The sequence below is a fragment of the Rana temporaria genome, chromosome 4, assembly GCF_905171775.1.
Source record: "Rana temporaria chromosome 4, aRanTem1.1, whole genome shotgun sequence".
Classification (NCBI taxonomy): domain Eukaryota; kingdom Metazoa; phylum Chordata; class Amphibia; order Anura; family Ranidae; genus Rana; species Rana temporaria.
The window spans coordinates 263,784,065-263,809,443 of record NC_053492.1 but is presented as its reverse complement, the minus strand read 5'-3'; the positions used below and the strand labels follow the sequence as shown (position 1 = coordinate 263,809,443).

The window sequence follows — 25,379 nt, the reverse complement described above, 5'->3', positions numbered from 1 at the left end:
CTGCCTGTACACGCACATGAACTTTAGTGGCACCCCAAACTCACTCATTCATGTCTTTATGGACCTTGCTTTGTGCACTGGTCCAAATCATTTGGTGGAGGGGGGATTATGGTGTGGGGTAGTTTCTCAGGGGTTGGGCTTAGCCTCTTAGTTCCAGTGAAGGAAACTCCTAAGGCCTCGTACACACGACCGAGTTCCTCGGCAAAAACCAGCAAGAAACTTGCTGGGAGATATTTTTTTGCCGAGGAAACCGGTCGTGTGTACACTTTCGTCGAGGAAACGGTCGAGAAACTCGACGAGCCAAAAAGAGAGCATGTTCTCTATTTCCTTGATGGGAATGGAGAAAATTGGCTTGTCGAGTTTCTCAACGGCTTCACAAGGAACTCGACGAGCAAAAGGATGTGTTTCGCCCGTCAAGTTTCTCGGTCGTGTGTACGAGGCCTAAGGCGTCAGAATACCAAGACATTTTGAACAATTTCATGCTCCTAACTTTGTGGGAACAGTTTGAGGATGGCCTCTTCCTGTTCCAACATGACTGCACACCAGTGAACAAAGCAAAATCCATAAAGACGTGGATGAGTAAGTTTAGAGTGGAGGAACTTGTCCTGACCTCACCATGATAGAACACCTTTGGGGTGAATTAGAGTGGAGACTGTGAGCCAGGCCTTCTTGTCCAACATCAGTGCCTGACCTCACAAATGCTTCTGGATGAATGGTCAAACAGTCCCATATACACACTCCTAAACCTTGTGGACAGCCTTCTCAGAAGAGTTGAAGCTGTTATAGCTGCAAAGGGTGGGCCAAGTCGATATTGAACCCTACGGACTAAGACTGGGATACCATTAAAGTTTATGTGCGTGTTAAGGCAGGTTTCCCAATACTTTTGACAATATAATATATATGTGTGCTTAAAGCATATATCAGGGGGAAAAAAGCAAAACATATGAATGAAGTAAATATGTAAAATACATGCACATTTCCCTGTGTTTTATCTTTTTAAAGATGCACTCAGCTCCTAAGGTTTGTTGTGGGCTGACAGCACACAGCATTGTTGTAGACAAAATTGGTTTCAGCCCGGCTCAGTTGTCTTTAGCTTCTCAACTTCTCAAACCCTCCCCCTATCCTTTTCTCCACAGCATAGAGACAAATTATTCTGTGGCCCAAATATAAGAACTTAGATGGTTCATTTGACTCCTTAAGATAACACAATAAATCTGGCTATAGGTGGTGGGATTTTCATTTCTGCAGCCACATCCCTTCCAGAAGAACACACCGTGATTATCGTTAGCATCTATAGCTGCTGGCAATAATCGCATGAAAAATCGGACATGCTGGTTGTACCCAAGTCGAACGATGGATCGACTTGGGTACAATCAGCCTGCCCATACATGGTTCGAATCTCAATTGGTCTCTGTTAAGCTGGCTGAGATTTGAACCATCTATGGCCAACTAAGGCCTCGTGCACACGATAGGTTAACCAGAGGACAACGGTCTGGAGGACCGTTTTTATCAGTCCAAACCGATCGTGTGTAGGCCCCATAGGTTATTTACCTTAGGTTAAAAAATACACAACTTGCTTTAAAATTTAACCTATGGATTGGTAACCGATAGGTCAAAACCGATCGTTAGTACGCACAACCATCGGTTAAAAATCCACGCATGCTCAGAATCAAATCGACGCATGCTTGGAAGCATTGAACTTATTTTTTTTTCAGCACGTCGTTGTGTTTTACGTCACCGCGTTCTGACACGATCGGTTTTTCAACTGATGGTGGGTACGCACGACGGACCATCAGTCAGCTTCATAGGTTAACCTATGAAAATGGTCCTTCAGACCGTTGTCCTATGGTTAACCTATCGTGTGTACGAGGCCTTAAGGGTGCAAAGAACACACAGCTCTGAGTTTGACAAGATCAACAGATATTTTTGCACAAAACACATCCATTGGTATATTTAACAGATCATTATTAGGGTTTTCATGCATTTTAAGTTTCTTCAACAGTAAATATACCCTTATCACACTATAAATGAACTTCTGCTATCTAAGGATTACCCTGACAAAACACAACTAAATAGTAGAAAAGCAATTGCTTGAAATACACCTTTGTGAGGAATACCTTGAAATCAGCTGGGGTTTGGTGCATATACTGATGAGATCTTAGTCCTCCTGGGACACCTGATCCTCCCTGGGCTGCAGTTACCCAACTTGTCTCTTCTCCAGCACAGCGTTCCAGATTTCCGGAATTACTTACAAGACTGGAGTTATCAATTGTTAGAGTTCTTTCAACTGACCGGAAATAATTTAGATGTCCAAGGCAAGTGCGCTAAATTCAGGGATGAAACAAATAAGGTCATGTTCAATTATATAAATTCTAGTTTTAAAATGATCAATTACACAGAATTGTATATTACCATACCCCAGTCAATAGAATATCTACAAATGTTAGCACTGAAAAGTGGCATGTGTATACACTACAGGGTGGTACTGCATGTGCTTCAGTTGACTGCAAAACCATACTTACATACTACATAGCATGCATTATTGTATGGAATTACTATATAGTATGTATATCGCCATGACTTGAGCCTTTGCTGCTGGTGTTTGCCACCTGCCCAGCTTCAGGACACATATGGTGTGTCTACAATCAATGAATGTCACTAATAAAATGTAGTAGAATTACTGGGAAACTGAATAGCTGCAGCTAACAGGCCCCTTTCAGCAGCATAGGAGAGTGTTTGCAAGTGAAAAGACCACAGAGTATGAATAACAACCCCACTACATTCAGTTGAGGACATTTGCAATGGTATAACTATCCACAAATAGCTTGCCATATTCTCTGGAAGAAAAGCAGAAATGGAGATGCTGACCATAGCAAATATTTTTTAACTTTCAGTGGAAAAGTGCTAGTTAGAATATGATTGATATGGACAACAACTCTTCTTTAATTGTTTTGCTTATGTAGAGATTTAGAGATTTTCTAAATGGGAACTAATAAGTACAAAGACCACATAATTACAGTGGCAAAGGGAGTGGATTGAGTGACTCTAAAATATCATGCACCTCATCCCGGGTATTGAAAATAAATGGAAATAAGAGGATGGGATTATAGCGGTGCTCAAATAATCAAATGTACATATAGAATACAATTTTATAATTCTTTATCATTACATAAAATAGAAAAAACGTTAAATAAAAATAATTGACAGATCATATGCAATTTGCTTTTTATTGGTCGCTGGTGTCCCACAAGGGCAAAGATGGTCAACAGTAGGTGTTATATCCCAACATGTTTCACCAGAATTGGCTTCCTCAGGGGATTATTTAGGACCACCAATATTAACACAGCTTTAGCACATGATGAAATACAAAGAATATAAAGAGGAAAACAGGTGTACATACATATAAAAATACATATATAAATCTAATAACATCTGCCATGACTTAAAAGATAGATACCCACCTCCACCAATCCTCGTCAAAGAGCACAAGACAGAAGGCCCCGCCAACCCAGCCAAGCAAATACGGGGGGGAAGCCTTTGCTTGGCTGGGTTGGCAGGCTTTCTCTCTTGTGCTCTTTGGCGAGGATTGGTGGAGGTGGGTATCTATTTTTGAAGCTATGACAGATGTTATTAGATTTATTGACCAAGACAGAAAGCCCCTCCAACCCAGCCAAGCAAAGGCTTCCCCCCGTATTTGCTTGGCTGGGTTGGCGGGGCCTTCTGTCTTGTGCTCTTTGACGAGGATTGGTGGAGGTGGGTATCTATCTTTGAAGCCATGACAGATGTTATAAGATATATATATATTTATGTACACCTGTTTTTTCCTCTTTATATTCTAAAATTGACGATAATTTATTTGTATTTCATCAGTGCTAAAGCTGTGCTAATATTGGTGGTCCTAAATAATCCCCTGAGAAAGCCAATGCTGGCGAAAAATGTTGGGATATAACACCTGTTGACCATCATTGTCCTTGTGGGACACCAGTAAAAGGCAAATTGTATATGATCTGTCAATTAATTTTATAGAACTTTTTTCTATTTTATGTAATAATAAAGAATTATTAAATTGTATTCTATATGTAAATTTGATTATTTGAACCCCGTTATAATCCCATCCTCTTATTTCCATTTACACATAATTACAGGTGATTGAGTGATCTTTGTATATTATCTATTTAACAAATCGGTGTCATAATTAACCAGCTCAAACACAATAAAATGTATAGCCTGTATACCAACCTGCAGGAATACTTGTTAATTATAGTGCAGAAAAACACCAACCTTTGATTCATTTGTAAAAATTACTATATCATGCTCTGCACCAAAAACGTAAAGTACACAGTATGTCCAGCAAATGTTTTTTTTTTGGTTTTGGATAAAGTGAGGAAGGATTAGAACCCCTAAAGGGTTTACATTGCTATCCAAGGATTCATTCAAGAAATTTCCCTTACGTATTGTCACAGTGATAACAATAATAAAAATCCTCTGCGCTACTATGAAGTGTGATAGCAAATAAAATGTGTATTTTATAAATTGTGTATGAGGTTGCCGCTTAACACAAATAGTGTTCCCACATATAATATGAAAATAAATAATAAAATAAAAAATAAATAAAAAGGTGAAGAGCTACTTCCTCTCAATTAAATAACATGAAAAGTGCTATAACAATGATAATATTGCCACCCAGTGGCTACATTTAAAATAGCAATATACCGCCTAAATACGCAACAATAGTGGTGAGACCCTCCTATGAAAATGTATTGAAATCAAAAAACTATATAAAACTATTCTTAATATTAAAATAAAAACATAATACAGTGAACATGACCACCTAGTGGCAACAGTGATAATAACAAATTGTTACAATCAGTCCATTGGAAGTAAACATGCCAAAAGCTTTCCGTGGCAAAGATTAAATTCTTTAGTGAATAAGTAAGTATTCTTCACAATAACACGTGCCCTCCACCGGTCAAGGTATGCGCTTACCTCCCCAAAAGACCCCACACAGAGTCTAGTCGCGCCTTCCCCTCAGGGGTACAAATCCTCTGTATGACCGCTGCTCTGGTGTTCTTTGGACTCTCATACAGCACAGACCTTAGTACTCCAAATGTATAGCACTTTTCCTGTTATTTAATTGAGAGGCAGTAGTAGTCCACCTTTTTTATTTTTATTTTTTTCACAGTGATAACAGCTTCACCAGACAGAAAGTGAGGGAAAATATGCAACTGGAACCTAGACAGCATTACAAACTGTTGTCACTGACAATCAAATAGCCATGCCTTCCCCTCCGATTGATTTACACTTAATTTTAATTGGATTCAATCAAACTAAGTCTATCAGCCAGGGCAAAAACCAAATCGACTGTTTTTCATCAATAAGCAACTTTGTTTATGAAGGTTTACTACTGAAATATTACAAGTTACTATTCTATCTTCACTATCAATCGAAATCAACGTCCCCCTGTGTGGCATACCAATTTAAAGGGTTGTCGACTATAGATCTATTCCTCCTATTGGAAAAGATTGAGTTGGAAATAAATCAATTATTTATCTAAATATATATGGCCAACATAAGGGAGCCCTAGATAACATTAAATACCCAAGAAGGGTTTTAATCCTCCCTCACGCTATCCAAACTTTAAAATATAGCATTTGGAAGAACATACACTTACACTTTCATTTTAGTTTACTATATGCAGGAAATAACAGAATAATATTTGCACCTTCAACAGTAAGAGCCGGTTCACAAAGGGGCGACCTGGGATCCGACTTGAAGTTGCCCCAAGTCGTCCCAAGTCGCGTGGTTGAGAAAATCAATTGAAGTGAATGGAGCCGTCTTAATACACACTACTGCAGTCGCTTCGACTTCAGAAAAGGTTCCTGTACTACTTCAATCCGACTTCTAGGCAACTTGTAAGCAACTTGTACCCATTGATTTCAGTGGAAGTTGCCTCAGAAGTCGGATCACTGTCTTAACTGAAGCAACAATACAGGAAGAGAACATACATTTCTCAGGCAAACAGCTCCCTCCCCCCTCCCAGCCACAGAGCTGATTGTTGTTTGATTGGCCACTGGAAAGCCTCCTGTCCTGGAGGTGACTTGAAGTTGCCTTGTACTGTCCTGGAGGCAACTTGAAGTTGCCTTGTAAGTTGCCTGATGATTTATACTCAAGTCGTGTTCAAGTTGCCTCCCAAAGTCGTGCTGGAAGTCGTGTTGCCCCTGTGTGAACCGACTCTAAGGCCGCGTACACACGGTCGATCCATCAAATGAGAATGGTCCGACGGACCGTTTTCATCGGTTCACCGCTGAAGCAGACTGATGGCCTGATGTGCCTACACATCATCGTTCCAAAAACCGATCGAGTCAGAACGCGGTGACGTAAAAAAACACACGACGTGCTGAAAAAAACGAAGTTCAATGCTTCCAAGCATGCGTCGACTTGATTCTGAGCACGCGCGGGTTTTGAACCAATGCTTTTGTATACTATCGGTTTGGACCTATCGGCCAGCGGTCCATCGGTTCGATTTTAAAGCAAGTTCTCTAACTTTTGTCCGAAGGACAAAAGACCGATGGGGCGTACACACGATTTGGACCGATAAAACAGAACTTCGATCCGTTTTCATCCGTTTCGACCGATGGTGTGTATGCGGCCTAACATTATTTATTTTTAAACTACCATTTGTCAATCCAAAAAAGATAATATTTTTTTCTTTATTACAGCTTTTCGAAATAGAAAAAAAAAATCATTATTAATTTACACGATTGCCATAAGAAAGCCTTGTCTATCCTTAAAAAAATGATTAATGTATTATTTGGGTATCATAAGTAATGACGCTTTTTTTTTTTTAAATCAAAAGGCCTATAGCCAACATGTAAAAACTAAAGGGACTATACTGGTACAGGAGTGGTTAATCTTAAATCCTAAAATGAAATGATTATAGGGGTGGGAATGAGGATCACTTTATCACTTAACTGTCCCCACTGTTTCATTTAAGGCATAGAAAATGACTTTACCTGAAGTTCTTTAACTCTGAGATGACGTAGATAGAGAAGAGATAAGTAAGCACCTTTCATCATTACAGGATCTTTGTTGTTATCTTCCGCCTCGTCTAATCCCAGTAATTGCAGGGTGTTCTGGAAACTGTACCTTAATAAAACAACATAACACAAATAAAACAATAAGACGTTTATACTACAGTAGTACAGCATCTGGCAGAGGTACAGATACAACTCGACATTTTGATTCTTCGATATCTTCTTTCTTTAACTTTTATTCCAGTTTTGTTGGGGAAGAAAAATCCCCTTCAAGTAAACTATATACCATGCAAGGAATTTAGCAAATTTATTTGTAGATTGATACCTTTTTATATTTTCTTGTATTGTGTTGTATTATTTTCTTTTCTGTTTCAAAAGTGAAGTTTTCCTTAAAGTGAACTAAACTAATTTTTAAAAACCTTTGTTCGAAATGATCAAGTACATTGTGGCACTGTATTGTTTGTTTGTTTTTTTAAGTCTCTTACCATTCTTTCCAGGCTTCTTTTTTTGTCCTGTCAAGCTCCATATCCTCCAATGATGTACTAGTGTAGAGCATGCAGTGCTGTTATTTCTGAGCATGTCACCTGCCCTATGCATACTACAGTTTCCAGAGAACTGAATGTGTCTGCAGGTAGATGTGAAGTGCATCTCGGCAGCAAATAGGAAAGGGTGGCTACGTTCACATAAACACAAGGGGACATAGAACTGTGCTAGTACCAGCAAATGGGGGAAAACTCAGCCACAGCTCAGTAAACTCCTTGCAACCTTTGGAGGAACTCTACAGAACTCTGGCTGAGAATGACTGGCCTACAGAATATTTTGCAATTTACATCCCCTGCATTTACGTTGTTTTCTGTGATGTTCCAATTCCCAAAAACCTCAAGAAAAAGTTAAAGTTCATCTAAAGCCAAAAATATTTAAGTCTTGGATTTAGTAGGCAATAGTTAAAATCCCTGTTCAGGTTCTGTGCACCATAAAAGACAATTGCCTACACTTCCTGTCCCATTAATGCAACAAGAAGTAAGAGGAAAAATTCCCAAAATAATAGAAATCACATGTTGTAACCCAAACAAGTGACCCCACTGGAAAATGTATTCTCAGTTTCTGTTTCAGTGACACCTTCACGTGTTGTGTTTCCCCTTACTTTTAGTTCTGGTGGCAATGGAGGGTGAATCTCCCCAGATGTTCTAACCCTTTCCTACTCTATGCAATAAAACAAAGTTTTGGCCTCAGATAAAATTTAGGAATAGTCTTTAACATACATGACTATTACTACCCATTATTACCCAGCTTGTTTTTTCTGCCTTGAAGACACAGGTCGCCTATTAAGACTTGCAATGTCTAGGTCCTTATCATCGCTTTCATGAGGTGATCCATTGGTTGTGTTTACATCCTAAATCAAGAAAAAGTTCCTAATTAATCAAACGAAAATTCACAAATAGTGCATAGTAAGATGATATTTAAGGAATAACTCTCTTGATTGAGCATGCCTACCTGAAGCAGGTCCAGGGGGGTGTAAATTTTTACCCAGATGTCATGGGTGTTCTTAACTGATACGCTGTGAACAGAGGATGGTTGTATTACTTGTGCTGCATGCTCCTGTAGCACCTCCATCGCTTTCTCTGCACTTGTCACCTAGACAGCAGGTAATAAAAACATGGCCAATTACTTTTCCTAATGGGCATGTCCTGTCTGTGAGTATCAAAGTTATGCAGGGCCAGGGGTCATGCTAGCTGACAGGTGCTATGGGCCATACACTAATGACTTCAATCCTTAAAGATACATTCAGGACATGTACAGGGAGTGCAGAATTATTAGGCAAATGAGTATTTTGACCACATCATCCTCTTTATGCATGTTGTCTTACTCCAAGCTGTATAGGCTCGAAAGCCTACTACCAATTAGGCATATTAGGTGATGTGCATCTCTGTAATGAGAAGGGGTGTGTTCTAATGACATCAACACCCTATATCAGATGTGCATAATTATTAGGCAACTTCCTTTCCTTTGGCAAAATGGGTCAAAAGAAGGACTTGACAGGCTCAGAAAAGTCAAAAATAGTGAGATATCTTGCAGAGGGATGCAGCACTCTTAAAATTGCAAAGCTTCTGAAGCGTGATCATCGAACAATCAAGCGTTTCATTCAAAATAGTCAACAGGGTCGCAAGAAGCGTGTGGAAAAACCAAGGCGCAGAATAACTGCCCATGAACTGAGAAAAGTCAAGCGTGCAGCTGCCAAGATGCCACTTGCCACCAGTTTGGCCATATTTCAGAGCTGCAACATCTGTGGAGTGCCCAAAAGCACAAGGTGTGCAATACTCAGAGACATGGCCAAGGTAAGAAAGGCTGAAAGACGACCACCACTGAACAAGACACACAAGCTGTAACGTCAAGACTGGGCCAAGAAATATCTCAAGACTGATTATTCTAAGGTTTTATGGACTGATGAAATGAGAGTAAGTCTTGATGGGCCAGATGGATGGGCCCGTGGCTGGATTGGTAAAGGGCAGAGAGCTCCAGTCCGACTCAGACGCCAGCAAGGTGGAGGTGGAGTACTGGTTTGGGCTGGTATCATCAAAGATGAGCTTGTGGGGCCTTTTCGGGTTGAGGATGGAGTCAAGCTCAACTCCCAGTCCTATTGCCAGTTTCTGGAAGACACCTTCTTCAAGCAGTGGTACAGGAAGAAGTCTGCATCCTTCAAGAAAAACATGATTTTCATGCAGGACAATGCTCCATCACACGCGTCCAAGTACTCCACAGCGTGGCTGGCAAGAAAGGGTATAAAGGAAGAAAAACTAATGACATGGCCTCCTTGTTCACCTGATCTCAACCCCATTGAGAACCTGTGGTTCATCATCAAATGTGAGATTTACAAGGAGGGAAAACAGTACACCTCTCTGAACAGTGTCTGGGAGGCTGTGGTTGCTGCTGCACGAAATGTTGACGGTGAACAGATCAAAACACTGACAGAATCCATGGATGGCAGGCTTTTGAGTGTCCTTGCAAAGAAAGGTGGCTATATTGGTCACTGATTTGTTTTTGTTTTATTTTTGAATGTCAGAAATGTATATTTGTGAATGTTGAGATGTTATATTGGTTTCACTGGTAAAAATAAATAATTGAAATGGGTATATATTTTTTTTTTGTTAAGTTGCCTAATAATTATGCACAGTAATAGTCACCTGCACACACAGATATCCCCCTAAAATAGCTAAAACTAAAAACAAACTAAAAACTACTTCCAAAAATATTCAGCTTTGATATTAATGAGTTTTTTGGGTTCATTGAGAACATGGTTGTTGTTCAATAATAAAATGAATCCTCAAAAATACAACTTGCCTAATAATTCTGCACTCCCTGTATACTGAAAGTCCCCACTTGTTGCCATGCTCCAATGATGCATTTCACTCTAAATTGGGCTTAGTTATTGATAACTTAGCCCAATCAGGGCAAAATGCATCATTGGGGCATGGCTACAGGCTGTAACTGTCAATAAACAGGTCCCAAATAAGCTTATGTTTGGGGATTGATGTCATAATGTGCAACCTTTTTTGTGCATGGGCTTGCAATACTTTTTACATGATTGGAAATGTTTTTTTGTTTTTTTTTAACAATCAGGAGTGCTTTATTAAATAATAAAAAATACATCATACAAGAAAGAAAAGTAAAACAAAACTGTTTGACATGGCATAACATAAGTATAAACAGTACATAAACATCCAAAAAACATCTATAAGCATACCAGATGAGATAAATAACATTTAGGGCTCTTTCACACGTCCGTTCAGTTTTTCAGATCAGTTTTTTTTTCATCAGTTGATCAGTTTTTCGTCAGTTTTTCGTCAGTTTTTCGTCAGTTTTTCCATCCGTTTTTCCATCCGTTTTTGCATCAGTTTTTCCATCCGTTTATTCATCCGTTTTTTTTTTTTTTTTTTGGGGCTTTTTACATAGAAAAACTGATGTTAGCGGAACGGATGATAAACGGATCATCCGTTAACGTCCGTTTTTCGTCCGTTCCGTTTTTTAGACGGAAGAAAAATAGGGTTTTCTTCCGTCCAAAAAAACGGAACTGAACGCAGACGGATGCTAACGGACGTTAGCGGATGCTCATCCGCTAACGGACGCTAGCCCATAGGGAAGCATTGCAGTCCGTTAACGGACGTCCAAAAAACGGACGAACGGAACGGACGTGTGAAAGAGCCCTTACTACAATCCTATAGGGCCGATAATAGAAATCACATTGTGGGAGAAGCTGAATTACACCAGAGGGAAATGGGTACCTGTGGGAAGGGGGAGGGAAAGAGTCACAAGCTAAGGACAGGGAGTCATGGGACACCTCCATCCACTTACCAATGAGAGAGAGAGGAACTCAGCAGAACTCTACTAGGAGGTTCACGGCTACCAAACCTTGTCATACAACCAAGGGCATTAATGATGTACTGATGTACATCAGTTTGTAAAGGGGAAGCGCGGCATAAATCTTGGCTTCCCAGCAAAAAAAAAAAAAAAGAGGGAGGAGTGGGGGAAGACCACTTACAGAGAATTTCCTTCTTGGCGCAGAATAGAAAGATATCAGTAATTTACTAGGACAGAATTTTTGAGCAGAATCAGGGATCCTTAACAGGGCCAGTTCATGAGACATAAGGATTGACAGCGAAAGCCTAAGGTAATAAGCTCAAAAATTTCAGACCAAAAGGCGTGAATCCTAGGGCACTCCCAGAACACGTTAAGTAGGTAACCAACTGAGTCTGGCAGCGATGACAGTTAGGGTCTTTACCTGGGTACATTTTGTGCAATCTCACTGGGGTATAATATACTCAATGTAAAAATGTTGTTTGCATCAATTTATCTCTAGAGGAGATTACCAGCTTGGGACATTGATTAGGACAGTCCTCCTAGTCCTCCTTATTCAAGGAGGGGACATCCTGTTTCCATAGATCCCACAATCTCTCAATTTTAGGGAAGTCAGTAATGAGCAGGGCCCCATACAATGCAGAGAGTGGTTTCTCAAGATCCTCCTGGGATCAAAAGGGTCTAACTGGAGGAAAGGCTGAGTGGGAAATTGAGCTCTGGCAGGGTGGCGAAATTTAATATATTAAAAAAACATCCAACCCGGGAGGTGGAATGCCCTAGAGAACTTGTAAAAGGCCAACAGCATAATATCCCTGTTTAATACCATAGCACACCCACATGATTGGATAATTCACGCAATTTAGTCTTTTTACCTGGAAATTCTCAACTCCTTAGTAAATCAGCCATGTTTTTCTCTTATAATTTCCAGTAAAGAATTGAGAGGGTCGGGGGGAATCAATTAGGATCTCAGGCAGTGCATATGTGTTGGCAGTATACATGCTGACAAAAGGAGAGCACAGATGACTGTGGTAGTTTACAGCTTCCTGTGTATTGTGCAGATGCAAAGCTGGATTTGGGTCTTGATGCAGTGCACTAACTGCAGTGAAGGTTACAAATCTGGCTTTGCTGTCTGGAAGGGTCTCAGGATGACAAGGCTGTCTTGAAATGTCAAATAGTTTGTCAGTTAAAACTGTACTGTGAATCTGAACATGTATTTGAACTGTACCAGCAGGTTAGCATTAAATTATATCTGCAAGTACATTTTGGAGCAGAAGCTGTGCTCGTCAAAAGGAAGAAAAAGTTTTGGTAGTACAAAGATGAAGGAGCCAGAAAAAAATGGAAACTACTAACTGCATCTTTTAAAAAACTGAATCTAATACACAGCAGCAATTAGACTCGATTTTCAGTAAATAAAAAAAAAATCAACTTTTGAAAAAATGAAAGTGCTGTGTAAGTGTTAAGCACTGTTTGAAACTTGGCTAAAGCCTGCTGAAGCCTACTAACAGCTAATTTAAAACCACAGACATCATCCCCATTAAAAGCTGCATTTGATTCTTCTAGACTAGAGCTGAAGGATGCCTTAAGCACTTCCAGAAAGCTGTTCCATGCTGGCTGAAATCTTTGTAAATGCTTGCTGTAAGCAGTACTCGTCACACTAGTGTTTACAAACTGACAAATGGGTGACCTACTCAATCCACCTAAAGTGCCGTGTCTAAACGGTCACTAAAAGCTTTATTCGAAAAAATGGTAGTGAACAAGGCCCGCAAGGCTGAAACACGTTTACATCTGCTGCCTGTGTCTTTCATAGAGAATCAATCAATTGTGAAGATTTTAAAGAGCAAGCGAGGAGTTGCGGACCATCTTTTCTCATGATTGCTACATGCTGTGCGACTGCCTCTCCGCACCCAGGTAGCTCTAAACAATCTTCTGATCATACTGGGTAGTAGCACCCTACGTCTGCTTTAATTTATGGACTAAAAGCTTTAGTTCTTAGGCATTGCATTGCTATTCCTAGTAACTGTCTACATTTTCTTTTAGGAAAACATTTAAAAAGCATTACCTGGTTTGGCAATAAGGTGCACTTAAAAAAAAGATTTGCAGAGCTATTTGTCTTGTGAAACTGCATGTATATTTGTTCTGTGAGAATGGAGGCAATAAAAAAATACATATTCTCAGGCTCTAGATCAAATTATTTTTTAAGTATACGGAATAGAGTGAATCAGGGAAATACTGCATTATAGCCACTAGATGGAGCTGACAGTCATAGTATACGGAATAGAGTGAATCAGGGAAATACTGCATTATAGCCACTAGATGGAGCTGACAGTCATAGTATACGGAATAGAGTGAATCAGGGAAATACTGCATTATAGCCACTAGATGGAGCCGACAGTCATAGTAAATATTTATTTTGTATTATCACCATCAGTGGCCATATTGCAGTATTTTTCTGTATCACTCTATTCTGTATGAATGAAAAATATTTGATCTGGGGAGAAAATAGCCTGATAACATTTGTTTTTGCCCCTTTCACACAGAACCAATAGACATGCATTTTCACAGGTCGAATAGCTCTACACATTCTTTTATACATATGCCCCATTGTGATGTATTGTATAAAAAATAGACAGATGGAAAATTGACACAGGAATAAACATTGGCAAATAATATCACAATCTCAAAAATGCTACTATGCTTTTTTTTTTTTTAGTTGGAGCTGTGCCTTAAACAAATATCTTCTGATACACGTCCCCAGTTGTCCTTTGAGTACAAATATATTACTGTATGCACATGGATAAAGAGGATAAAGAACCTTTTGTGGCATACATTTCAGTGGAATACATCGCTGACATTTATACACGTCACTGACTTTAAATATAGTATACGCTTACACAGAGAGAAGTTGGCACCTAGGAAGCAAAAGCAGCTGCTGAAAGATTTTCTGTGTATATATTACTGCTGCTGTAATATAACAAGCAATGTAATCATTCAATTCCATCAACAGACCAATCACACATTTTTCTAAAAGCATAACATAACATTACAACAATTGATATGTATACATAGCAAACAACAAGCATACTGCATAAATGTAATAATATAGTACTGCAATAATATTTGGTACCTCTATGAACTGTGACTGCAGAAGGAGCAACTCATCCACCTTCTTATGCTGTTTTAATTTTATTAAAAATTTCTGCTGCCATGGATCTTTTTTCGGTTTAATCTGGAAAATGAATGTGCAACTATATTAATTATCATCAAAGAGCAACAGCAGATGCATCACATGACTTAACAGCCAGAAAACAATGCAACTACAAAGTTAGATTCTTTCTGGGCATTTAAGTGGCATTGTGTTCTCAAGTCAGATGATTCTATTCTGTGCAACTTACACCCTATGCTCCGTTATGTGTATGGGTAAAGCTCCAGTGAGTATATTTTTATTTCAGAACTTAAATGTACACAGGTTCGTATTCAGATCTCTACCAAATATAAGGATTACAGGCAGATATGGATATGCTGTATATTGTGCAATTTGTGTGCTTTACCACTTGACAAGCTTCAACCAACAGTGTCTTCTGGTGCATGATAGTCAATAGATTTTTTCCTTATATGGGCAAAACTTTTAGGATTCAGAGATGGTCATGCATTGACAATAGGCACCTTTAAAGTCACTCAAATATGCAAAAAATAATAAAAAGACATTTCTAAAAAAAAACACTCAATTACAGGACTTTCCCCCCCAAGTTTGAGTGAAAAATGTAATGTTTCACCACACAATACTTAAAGTGAACCTGTCATGTACCAAAATGTAACTAAGAAAATAATACTATAAATACAGATTCCAGGAGATGCCTACATGTATTTGAGATCATCTTCAATAGTCCCCATGTTCAAGCACACCAATTTAGTCCAAATTAGCACTACACCTAGTGCTGTCATTCAACAATCCAATGCCAGAACCCCAGTGGCCAACAGAAGCTCTTTCGTTGGACTGTTTAATGAGAGGCATGGTTTAGTTTTGGGAGGTGCGAGGCTTAGTGCCAACTGTGATCTACATCAAGGCCCAGTATATAGTCTGGCCCAAGAATCTAGAGGCTGCACAGAGCCTCAGAGATTACTTTAATGGTTAGCACTTTGTCAGGGCTGGGCTCAGCCTATACTTCTCAGAGCAGGCTGCTCAGCTGTCGGTTAATTGCCAGCTCCAATCTTTTCCACAGTGACTCACCTGATGATAATATCCTCCTGTTTGTCAGTCCTGCTGGTTACTTAAGCTGTTCAGTTTAGTTCCTCCCTGCCTTTGCCTTGGACAAACACATCCAGAGACTCTCTCCTGTGTACCTGTTGAAGACTTGCTTGGCCAACGTCCCTTCTGGTTCCTGATCCTGTTTGCTGTTCCACTACGCTGATTCTCCGGTTTCCTGATTTCCTGGCCTGTCCTTAAGTAAGCTGATCTCTGGCTCACTGACGTCCCAGCTTGTCTGACTATCCGTTCGGGTTACCATACTCTGGCTATGATTTGACTACATTGCTCTGTTTACCTTTTACTATTATTATTAATAAACAAGTGTGATTTAACTATACTTCTGTCTCGGTCTGATTCATGGTTTCTGACAGTAGGCGAAGGCCATGAATTCAGAAGATGCAGTCAATCCACTTGTTGGTAATATTTTCTCCAGATTGGATAAGCAGGATCACCGCATGGATCAATTTGCCATAACGTTACAGACGCTCCTGAGTCGCACGACTCACCTGGAATCTCCCACTGTGGCTGCTCCAGGACAACCTGTGTTGCAGGCCATCTCTGCTGCTGCTCCAGTCTCTGTGCAGGCACCTGCCTTGAGTATTACCTCTATAAGAAGTATGTCTGGTTCCGCTCTGCTTCCCCAGCGATTTGGGGGCGATCCATTTTAAAGCAGAGGGTTTCGCCCCCAGGTTGAGATATACTTTGAGATGTTGCCTCAGGCGTTTCCCACGGACAGAAGCAAAGTAGGTTTCATGATAGCAAATCCGTGACACAAAAACCCTTTGTCCTGAGCTACCCAGAATTTGTGGCTTCCTTCAAAAGGGTATTTGACATTCCCGCAGGCTCCACTTCTGCTGCCAAGAGCCTCATGTCCATCAAACAGAGTACGAGAACTGTTGCCAATTATGCCATTGAATTCCGTACACTGACAGCAGAGGTTACTTGGAACAATGAGGCCCTCGTGGCTGCCTTTTCTAATGGTCTCTCGGATACCAAAGATAAGATAGCAGCCCAAGATATACCTACTGAGCTGGAGAAGTTGGTCACATTTGCCATCCTCATTGACTCCAGACTCAGAGAAAAACTCTCTTTTTAAAAGGGCTTGCGGAAGCCTCCTGTACATTTGTCTCTGAGCTTTGCATTCACACCCTTGCCTCCCTCACCTCCCATGCCTCCTGGTACCGAGTCGGTCAGTGAAGTGGAACCCATGCAGTTGGCCTTTACATGTCTCTCTGCAGATAAGAGAACCCTTAAGAGGAGGGAGAGATTATGCTTTTATTGTGGCCAGGCAGGTCACTTTTTGAAGTCTTGTCCTACCCGTCCAGGGAACCCCTGAATCTTGAGGTCCTGTAGGGGACAGACCTTAGGTGGCGTTGTTTCATCCCCAGCTATCCAGAAGGATAAGCCCCTGGTTCCGGTTACCCTTTTTTGATCTGAGCCGTTCGTCGAGATACAGGCTCTAATCAACAGGCCTGTTCATTGATGCTGCCTTTGTATCTAAGCACTTGATTTCATTGCATCTTTGTGCCACTCCACTTGCCATTGAGGCTCTTGATGGGAGACCTCTACAGCCTACCCATGTGACTCATGAGACGGAGACACACATTTATACGGAGACACACAGGTGGATTCTATTTATCATCATTAGTCATTTAGGTCAACATTGGATCATTCAGAGATCCTCACTGAACTTCTGGAGAGAGTTTGCTGCACTGAAAGTAAAGGGGCTGAATAATTTTGCACGCCCAATTTTTCAGTTTTTTATTTGTTAAAAAAGTTTGAAATATCCAATAAATTTCATTCCACTTTATGATTGTGTCCCACTTGTTGTTGATTCTTCAAAAAAAATTACAGTTTTATATCTTTATGTTTGAAGCCTGAAATGTGGCAAAAGGTCACAAAGTTCAAGGTGGCCGAATACTTTCGCAAGGCACTGTATCTTCTTGAAGGTACCACTGTAGCGGTTCTCATTCTTACTGACCATAAGAATCTCACATTCTTGTCTGAGGCTAAACACCTCTCTTCCAGAAGGGCACGATGGGCTCTTTTCTTGTCAAGCTTCAATTACATTGTCTCATTCTTTTTTTTTCTCAAAAAAGGATGTTTATTGAATAGTATAAACATGCATGGTTACAAATATTACATCAGTTTCATTTCTCAGTCTCTGTATTACATCCATGCGTAAGCGTAAAATAATAAAATAACAAGAAGAACAAGCCACACATAAACTTCCGGAATGCTACCTTCTCTGCCCACTAAACCAGCTCATTTTACATCGAATGCAGTGTATGAGTATCAGCAAGCTCCCACATTCCCGGACCTACTCCATTGTACATGGGGGTGCTGTGCCCTGCCCTCTCCCTCCCTTGCAGAGTGCCTCAGATCCAGTCTTAAGTCCTTGCCCCTGACCTCTTACATTAGTAACCTGTCCAACACCAACTCGAGTGGAGCTAAACCCGGGGAATTTAGCCAGGGGGCCCACAACTTTTCAAACCTGCCCCACCTTTTCCTGTGTTGATATATGTATTTCTCTGCCTGTAGAGTGGATCCCATCTGGGCTATCCACTCTCCCAACCCTGGAGGCTCCGCGTCCTTCCAGTGCCTTAGGATTAGTTTGCGGGCCTGGAAAAGGGCCCTACCAACTGCCTTTTTGTGGTTATCCTCCAGCGGAATGTCTTCTATGATACCCAGTATACATACTTTAGGGGTTTGCGGTATTTGAATCATGTTTAGTGTTGTGAGAACCCCCGTCCAGTATAGATGCAGCTTGGGACACCGCCACATCAAATGGATGAGGTCACCATGGTCCCTAGCACATCTAGGACAATTGTCATCCTCAGTCAGCCCCATCTTATGCAATCTGGCCGGGGTAAAATGTACCCGTAGAACAATGTACAGTTGTGACAAACGGTGTGCTACGTTGAGCGAGGCTCCCTGTATGGCCAGTAATGCTTCTTCCCACTGTTCCTCCTCAAAAACACCCACATCCCTTTCCCAAGAGTCCACCACCCTAGAGGGAAGGGCAGTACAGCTGTCAGTAGCATGGCATATGAGCTTGAGATGAAGCCCCTGAAGCTAGCTTTCCCAGTCATGAAGTGGAAGATCGGGGCAGGGGACAATGTCCAAGGGTTATTTCCAGCCTGGGCCCTGATGGCATGTCTCAACTGTAAGTAGGGAAAATACATTGTCTGGGGAAGATCGAACTTCTCTCGGAGCTCCGCAAAAGAAAGCAGACGGCCCCCAGAGAAGATATGCACCAAGTGTATAACCCCATACCTCCTCCACTGCTCACCACAGGTCAGAGACAGAAGTTCCTCGTAGTATCGGTTGTTCCAAATTGGACTGTGACCGGTAAACCCCTCTATGTTTTGTAATTGGCGGGTTTTATTCCAGACTTTCTGCATTAATGCATATGTAGGGAAAAGTTTATTGGACTTAGCGCATTGCAACGACTCGAGACCAGTTACCATATTATCCATGCCTGTCATGTGGTTTACTATGTCGACTATCGGGTCTCCCCTTCCCTTACTCATAGCCCGAGCTATATGTTGTAGTTGTGATGCCAGGTAGTACACCCAGGGGTTTGGGAGAGCAAGCCCCCCCACCTCCTTTGGCTTTTGTAGTTGTTCTAGCTTAATCCTGGGGGGTTTATTAAGCCATAGAAACGCCCTGAACAGGGAGTTAATAATTCTAAAAATCCTGAGAGGGATAACCATGGGGGTGTTGTGCAGAATATACAACAACTGAGGCATAAATACCATCTTCATGAGGTTCACTCTACCAACCAGGGACATTTTCAATTTTGACCATACCTTAATTTTGTCTCTAATCCTGCCTATCAAGGGAGTGAGATTTAGGGAGACATAATCGAGCGGTTGGGGGGTAACCCAGACGCCCAAGTATTTAAATTTAGTCGCCACCGGAATGTCAAGCAACGTGCGATCCTGCGGATTCGACGCATCCAAAAACATAATTGCGGACTTAGTCCAATTTATCAATAGTCCCGAAAAGGACCCGAAGGTCTGAATTACCGACATTGCTTCCCGGAGAGAACCCGACGTATCTCCCAGTAGTAGCATGGTATCGTCCGCGTAGAGCATAATTTTTTCATGTATTAACCCATACTGAAATCCCTTAATTAGGGGGTCAGAACGCACCAGTGCCGCCAGCGGTTCTATGGCAACCGCGAACAGCAAGGGCGACAGAGGGCACCCCTGCCGAGTCCCCCTGTATAGCGGGAAGGGAGGAGACACTCTGCCCTCCTCCCTAATAACCGCCAGAGGGGAGTCATACAGGAGCCGCACCCATGATTGGAACACAGGCCCGAACCCGAATCTAGATAATGTCGCCCACAGGTACTGCCATTCAATGCTGTCGAATGCCTTGTGGGCATCTAGAGACAGCAATGCTCTATCCCCCCCATTATCCGCCGTCGATTGCATGTTTACAAATAATCTCCTCAGATTAATAGCTGTAGATCGTTCCGGTATGAACCCTGATTGGTCTGAGTGTATTATCGCCGAGATCACCTTATTCAGCCTTGTTGCCAAGACCTTTGCTAGTATTTTTATATCACTTTGTAAAAGTGAGATTGGCCTATAGGAACCAGGATCCAATGGATCCTTTCCCGGTTTAAGCAGGAGTACTATGCTTGCTTGTCTCATAGAGTCTGGAAGTCGTCGTGCCTCTCTGGCCGCATTCAAAGTTTGAAGCAGCCTCGGGAGCACAACGCTCCCATATTGCTTGTATACTTCAACTGGTATGCCATCATCCCCCGGTGCCTTAGTATTGGGAAAAGAATTGGTTGCCTCTGTCATCTCCTCAATGGTAATGGGAGTCTCAAGGGACTCCGCCTGGGACTCCGTTAAACACGGCAGCTCTATCCCCTGCAGAAAGTCCCGAGTCTCCTCTCCAGTGTGTGTTTGCTTCGATTCATTTAAACTGGCATAGAATCTGGTCAGTTCCCTCATTACCAGGTCGGGGGTGTTCATCAACCTACCTCCCTCAGTTCTAAGAGCTCCGATAGATGGGGACGTCTGTTGTGATTGAACTATTTTGGCTAAGAGTTTGCCCGTTTGCTCCCCCTCCTCATAGAACGCCATTTTTGAAAAAAAACATTTTTTGTCAGCTCTAGAAGCGTCTAGTCTAGCCAATGCGTCCTGAGCCGCTATCCACGCCTCCCGGGAGCCCTCCCCCGAGTTAGCTATGTACTCCGCCTCTAAGTGTTTTACCATCTGTGCTACCTGGTCCCTTTGTTCGGTCGTGTTGTGTTTTATGGCATTCACCTCAGCAATAAAAACTCCCCTCAAGTAGGCCTTAAAAGCATCCCAAGCAGTGTCTGTTGCAGGATGATCTGCATGCCTCTGCCAGTAAGCCACTATGTCCTTCTCAATTTTCTCATGAGAAGGGAAGAGGTTGAGCCAAAAGGCATTAAGCTTCCACGGTGCTCTGGGAAGATTAGAAGGAGGCCTGACCCTCAGAGAAAGTAAAACGGGGGAATGGTCCGAGACGCACCGGGGAAGGTAATCTATATCCTCAACATATTGTGTGGCAGATGCCGAGCACAAGCACAGGTCGATCCTAGACAAGGACATATGTGTCTTGGAGAAGCAAGAGAATTGCCTCTCGAGGGGGTTTTTTTGTCTCCAGGGGTCCACCCAACCTACCTCCTCCATAAACTTAGCCATGGCCATTCTAGTCGTCCCCGGGGGTCCCCTCGGGGGGGGGTGTCTATCCAAGTATGGATTCATAATCCCGTTAAAATCCCCCACTACCACTAGCGGGGTTCCAGGATGTGATAGCTGAAAAGCAAGGAGGGACCTCAGTATCTGCGGGTTGAATGGGGGAGGAACATAAACTGCAGCCAGAATGAATGACAGTTGATATACTCTACACAGCAGAAACACATATCTTCCCTCCTGATCAATCTTAGAATCCATACAGTGAAAATCCAGGGATTTGTGTATCAATACACTCACACCCCTTGAATATGAGGTGTGAGTGGAATGATAAGTCCAACCTGCCCAGGCAAATCCCAGCCACGACCTAGTGTCCGGAGTTAAATGTGTCTCCTGCAAAACGCAAATAGCCGGGAAGTGCTTCCTAAGGGAGGTGGAAACCATAGTCCGTTTAAGTGGTTCTCCCAAGCCCCTCACATTCCACGAGACTACAGCAATTCCAGACATCCTTCCTTCATTATAATATCAGTACATGACATAACAATCCTCCAGCCGCCTTTTAGATCACTGTGTCTCCCCCTCTCGCCTATTGGCGTCACGTCACACAGTGCTTTCCAGGAAGAGCAGGTGAGCTTCCGGGAGCTCAAAATTAAAAAGACAAAACTGAAAAAGGGAAAAAAAAAGAAAAATGTTACTTGTGTCGGCATCTTCAAACAGTCAGAGGTGGGCCATTGCAGAGTAGTAGTCCGTGCCCCCTCGCCCAGCACAGTTCCGTGGTAGGTAGCGCGAGTCCGGAGCGGGAGCTCCACTGGGCGTAGGTAGTAGAGAGCGGCTTCCAAAAAAGAGGGGAGCAGAGTCAGCAGCACCAGAAAGAAAAACAAACTTATCAACTTTGCGGACAAAAGCCGCTGGGCATAACCTTTGCCCTCAATATGCCACAGACGCAACAGGCAGTCCGTGGCCCCAACATTGCGCCTCAAGGGGCACTCCTCGCGTGATCCAAATCGCATGTGGAACAGGCAAAATCAGGAAATAGAATGCAAAATAGTCAGTTCGCTCCGTTCCTGTGCAGAAAAAAATTCTGCATATATTGTTCTCCCGGTCCTTAGACCATGCTGGTAATAACAGAGATAAACCCACAGTCTAATGGTAGGTAAACGAAAAAAATAAAATGAACCGGCTTACCATCAAACTCTGCAGTCCATAAACTCGAAGCACATCAGTCCGCATCCGCACCTGGGTCCTCTGCTTGTCGAATCTGGTGCTCATTCCGGTCCAGCCAGGATGAGGCCTCCGCAGCTGATTCAAAGAATTGGGCCCTGCCTCCTGCAATGATCCGGAGCTTAGCAGGGTATAACATCGCGTAATTGGCTCGCAGGCGTTGCAACCTTCTCTTCACCTCTCCAAATTTGGCCCTGCGCCTCTGTACTTCCGCAGAGAAGTCGGGATAAAATGACACCCTTACTCCATTATATTGGACATTACGGCGTTCTCTGGCCAGCCTCAGGATGATTTCCTTGTCCTTAAAGTTAAGCAGTTTGGCTAGCATGGTGCGTGGCGGGTTACCAGGAGGGAGAGGCCTAGGTGGTACTCTGTGCGCCCTCTCAACGGAGTAGAAGGGCGTGAAGGCGTCCTTGCCAAACACCTCTTGCAGCCAGGTCTCTACAAATGCAGTGGGATCACGGCCTTCTGACTTCTCTGGCAGGCCCACTATGCGGATATTACTCCTCCTCAAGCGGTTCTCAATATCTTCATTATGGCTTTCATTAGCTGTCGCGATTCTAGCCGTGACCTGCAGTTCCCTAATAAGAGGGGCCATCCTGTCTTCCACCTCGCTTACACGACTTTCCACCGCAGTGGTGCGCTCTCTGATTTTTTGAAAGTCTTGTCGGATCAGTCCCACCTCCTCCTTCAGCCCCCCAAAGTGTTGCTGCAGTGTCTGCACTGTGGCCGTGCACTTATTCACTGCCTGCAGTATCTGGGCCAGTGTGGGTTGTTCAGCACTCTCGTCTTCCTCCTCCTCTCCTGCACTCTCTGCATGCGTTACTTGTGCTGAGGCCTGTGAGGTCCGGGCAGAGCAAGGCCCCCGGCGCCATTGTATTAAATATATCAGGCGTGGCGTCCAGCTCCTCGTCCGAGGGGCGATCAGCCAGGCCGTTAAATTTTTGTGCATAGTACACCATGTCCTTAGGGGCCTCTTTTCCCATAGCTTTAGGTGTCTTGGGGGGGATCTTACCGTGGTCCCGTTTGTCTCCGCGTGCCTTCCAGGCCACCGCGGCGCCATTTTGGAAATCAGGGAGCTCATCTCCTTTGAGCTGTTTACGGGTTATCATACCGGTAATCGGGCCGGCGAGCAGGTCGCTGCGTGCACCGAGTGCTGGTGTACTGCTGGGTGGTGTCCGTTGCCGGAAACGATCGGTATTTCGGCCGGGAGAAGGATCGCTGCAGTGTGCTGTTTGGGAGCTCTGTGAGACATGTCCGCTCACATGCCGCTCTTGGCCACGCCCCCCACATTGTCTCATTCTTACACGGTTCTAAGAATGTAAGGGCTGATGCTTTGTCACGACAATTTGCCTCCACTTCCAGGATGGAATCGGTTCCTGTTCCTGTGATTCCTTCTGACCGTATTTTGGCTACCTTCACACCAGTCTCACTTCTCCTTTGGGTGACATAATTTTTGCCACTCAGATCCATGCTCCCCCTGAGAAACCTTGTGACCGCTGCTTTGTCCCTGAGAGTCTCCGTAATGCCGTACAACAGACTTACCATTCTCACAAGGCTGCTGGCCACCCAGGGAAGAATCAACTCTTTTGGGCCATTTTCCAACAATTCTGGTGGCCTAGTCTATGTGCTGATGTAGCTGCCTTCGTAGCTGCCTGTTCCATGTGTGCTCAGAGTAAAACACCATGGCACCTTCCAGTAAGCCTCCTACAACCCATACCCAATGAAGAGAGGCCTTGGACCCACCTGTCTATGGATTTCATTGTGGAGTTACCCAATTCTCAGGGCAACACAGTTATCCTTATGGTGGTTGATCGATTCTCGAAAATGTCTCGTATTCCACTTAGGAAGTTGCCCACATCTAAGGAACTGGCTTCCATTTTTTCACAGGAGATCTTTTGCTTACATGGGCTACCCAAGTTCATTGTCCCGTACATTGGTAGTCAGTTTGTGTCCCGGTTCTGGCGAGCCTTTTGTGCACAGTTGGGAATTCATCTTTCTTTCTTCTCTATGTATCACCCGCAGTCTAATGAGGTCACAGAATGAGCTACCCAGTCCTTGGAGCAGTTTCTACGTTGCTATATTTCCACATAACAACTGGTCAGATCTCTTACCTTGGGCGGAGTTTTCTCACAATAGTGCCATGAATTCTGCTTCCCGTTTGTCCCCGTTTATGGTGAACTATGGTTTCTAACCATCCATGTTACACGACTCATTTGCTCCTCAGAGCATTACTGCGTTTGAAGAGCATCTCCGTGGTCTTCGTTCCACTTGGGTACAAGTCCAGGAGTCCTTGCGACATGCCAATGATAGGTACAGATTCCATGCTGACCACAGAAGCCTGCACCTTATTACCAGGTTGAGTACAGGGTCTGGCTGCCATCTCACAACCTCCGACTCCTTGTTCCCTCACTGAAGTTGGCACCTCGTTTTATTGGGCCTTTCCGTATTCTCCGCAGGATTAACCCAGTAGCTTACGCTTTAGACCTTCCTTTGAATATGCATATCTCAAATTTATTTCATACCTCCTTGTTAAAACCTTTGGTCTGCAACTGCTTTAGCACCTCGGTGCCACGTCCTCATGCAGTACAGGTTGCGAACCATGAGAAGTATGAGGTACAGTCCATTGTTGACTCCCGTAGGTTCCGCGAGCGCATACTGTACCTGGTGCATTGGAAAGGGTACGGTCCAGATGAACGCTTTTTGGTCTCATCCTCGGATGTACATGCGCCTGTCCTCCTCCGTGCTTTCCATTGATGTTTTTCCCTCAGACCTGGTGGTCCTCCGATGGGGGGGGGGGGGGGTCGTTGAGTAGGGGTACTGTCAATGCTGGGCCCAGCCTTTTTT

The 25,379-nt window shown here is 43.0% G+C and overlaps 1 protein-coding gene across 1 annotated transcript in view; it reads right to left on the bottom strand.

Annotated features, from left to right (window-relative positions):
* The window catches only part of LOC120937196, a 186,649-nt gene that overhangs the window by 122,355 nt on the left and 38,915 nt on the right, over nucleotides 1–25,379 (bottom strand). The window contains exons 10-14 of the mRNA XM_040350213.1: nucleotides 14,512–14,613; nucleotides 8,529–8,669; nucleotides 8,321–8,427; nucleotides 7,014–7,146; nucleotides 2,118–2,324 (exon numbers count right to left, since the gene is read on the bottom strand). Coding sequence (XP_040206147.1) covers nucleotides 2,118–2,324; nucleotides 7,014–7,146; nucleotides 8,321–8,427; nucleotides 8,529–8,669; nucleotides 14,512–14,613 — 690 coding nt within the window. The remainder of the gene's footprint in view (nucleotides 1–2,117; nucleotides 2,325–7,013; nucleotides 7,147–8,320; nucleotides 8,428–8,528; nucleotides 8,670–14,511; nucleotides 14,614–25,379) is intronic.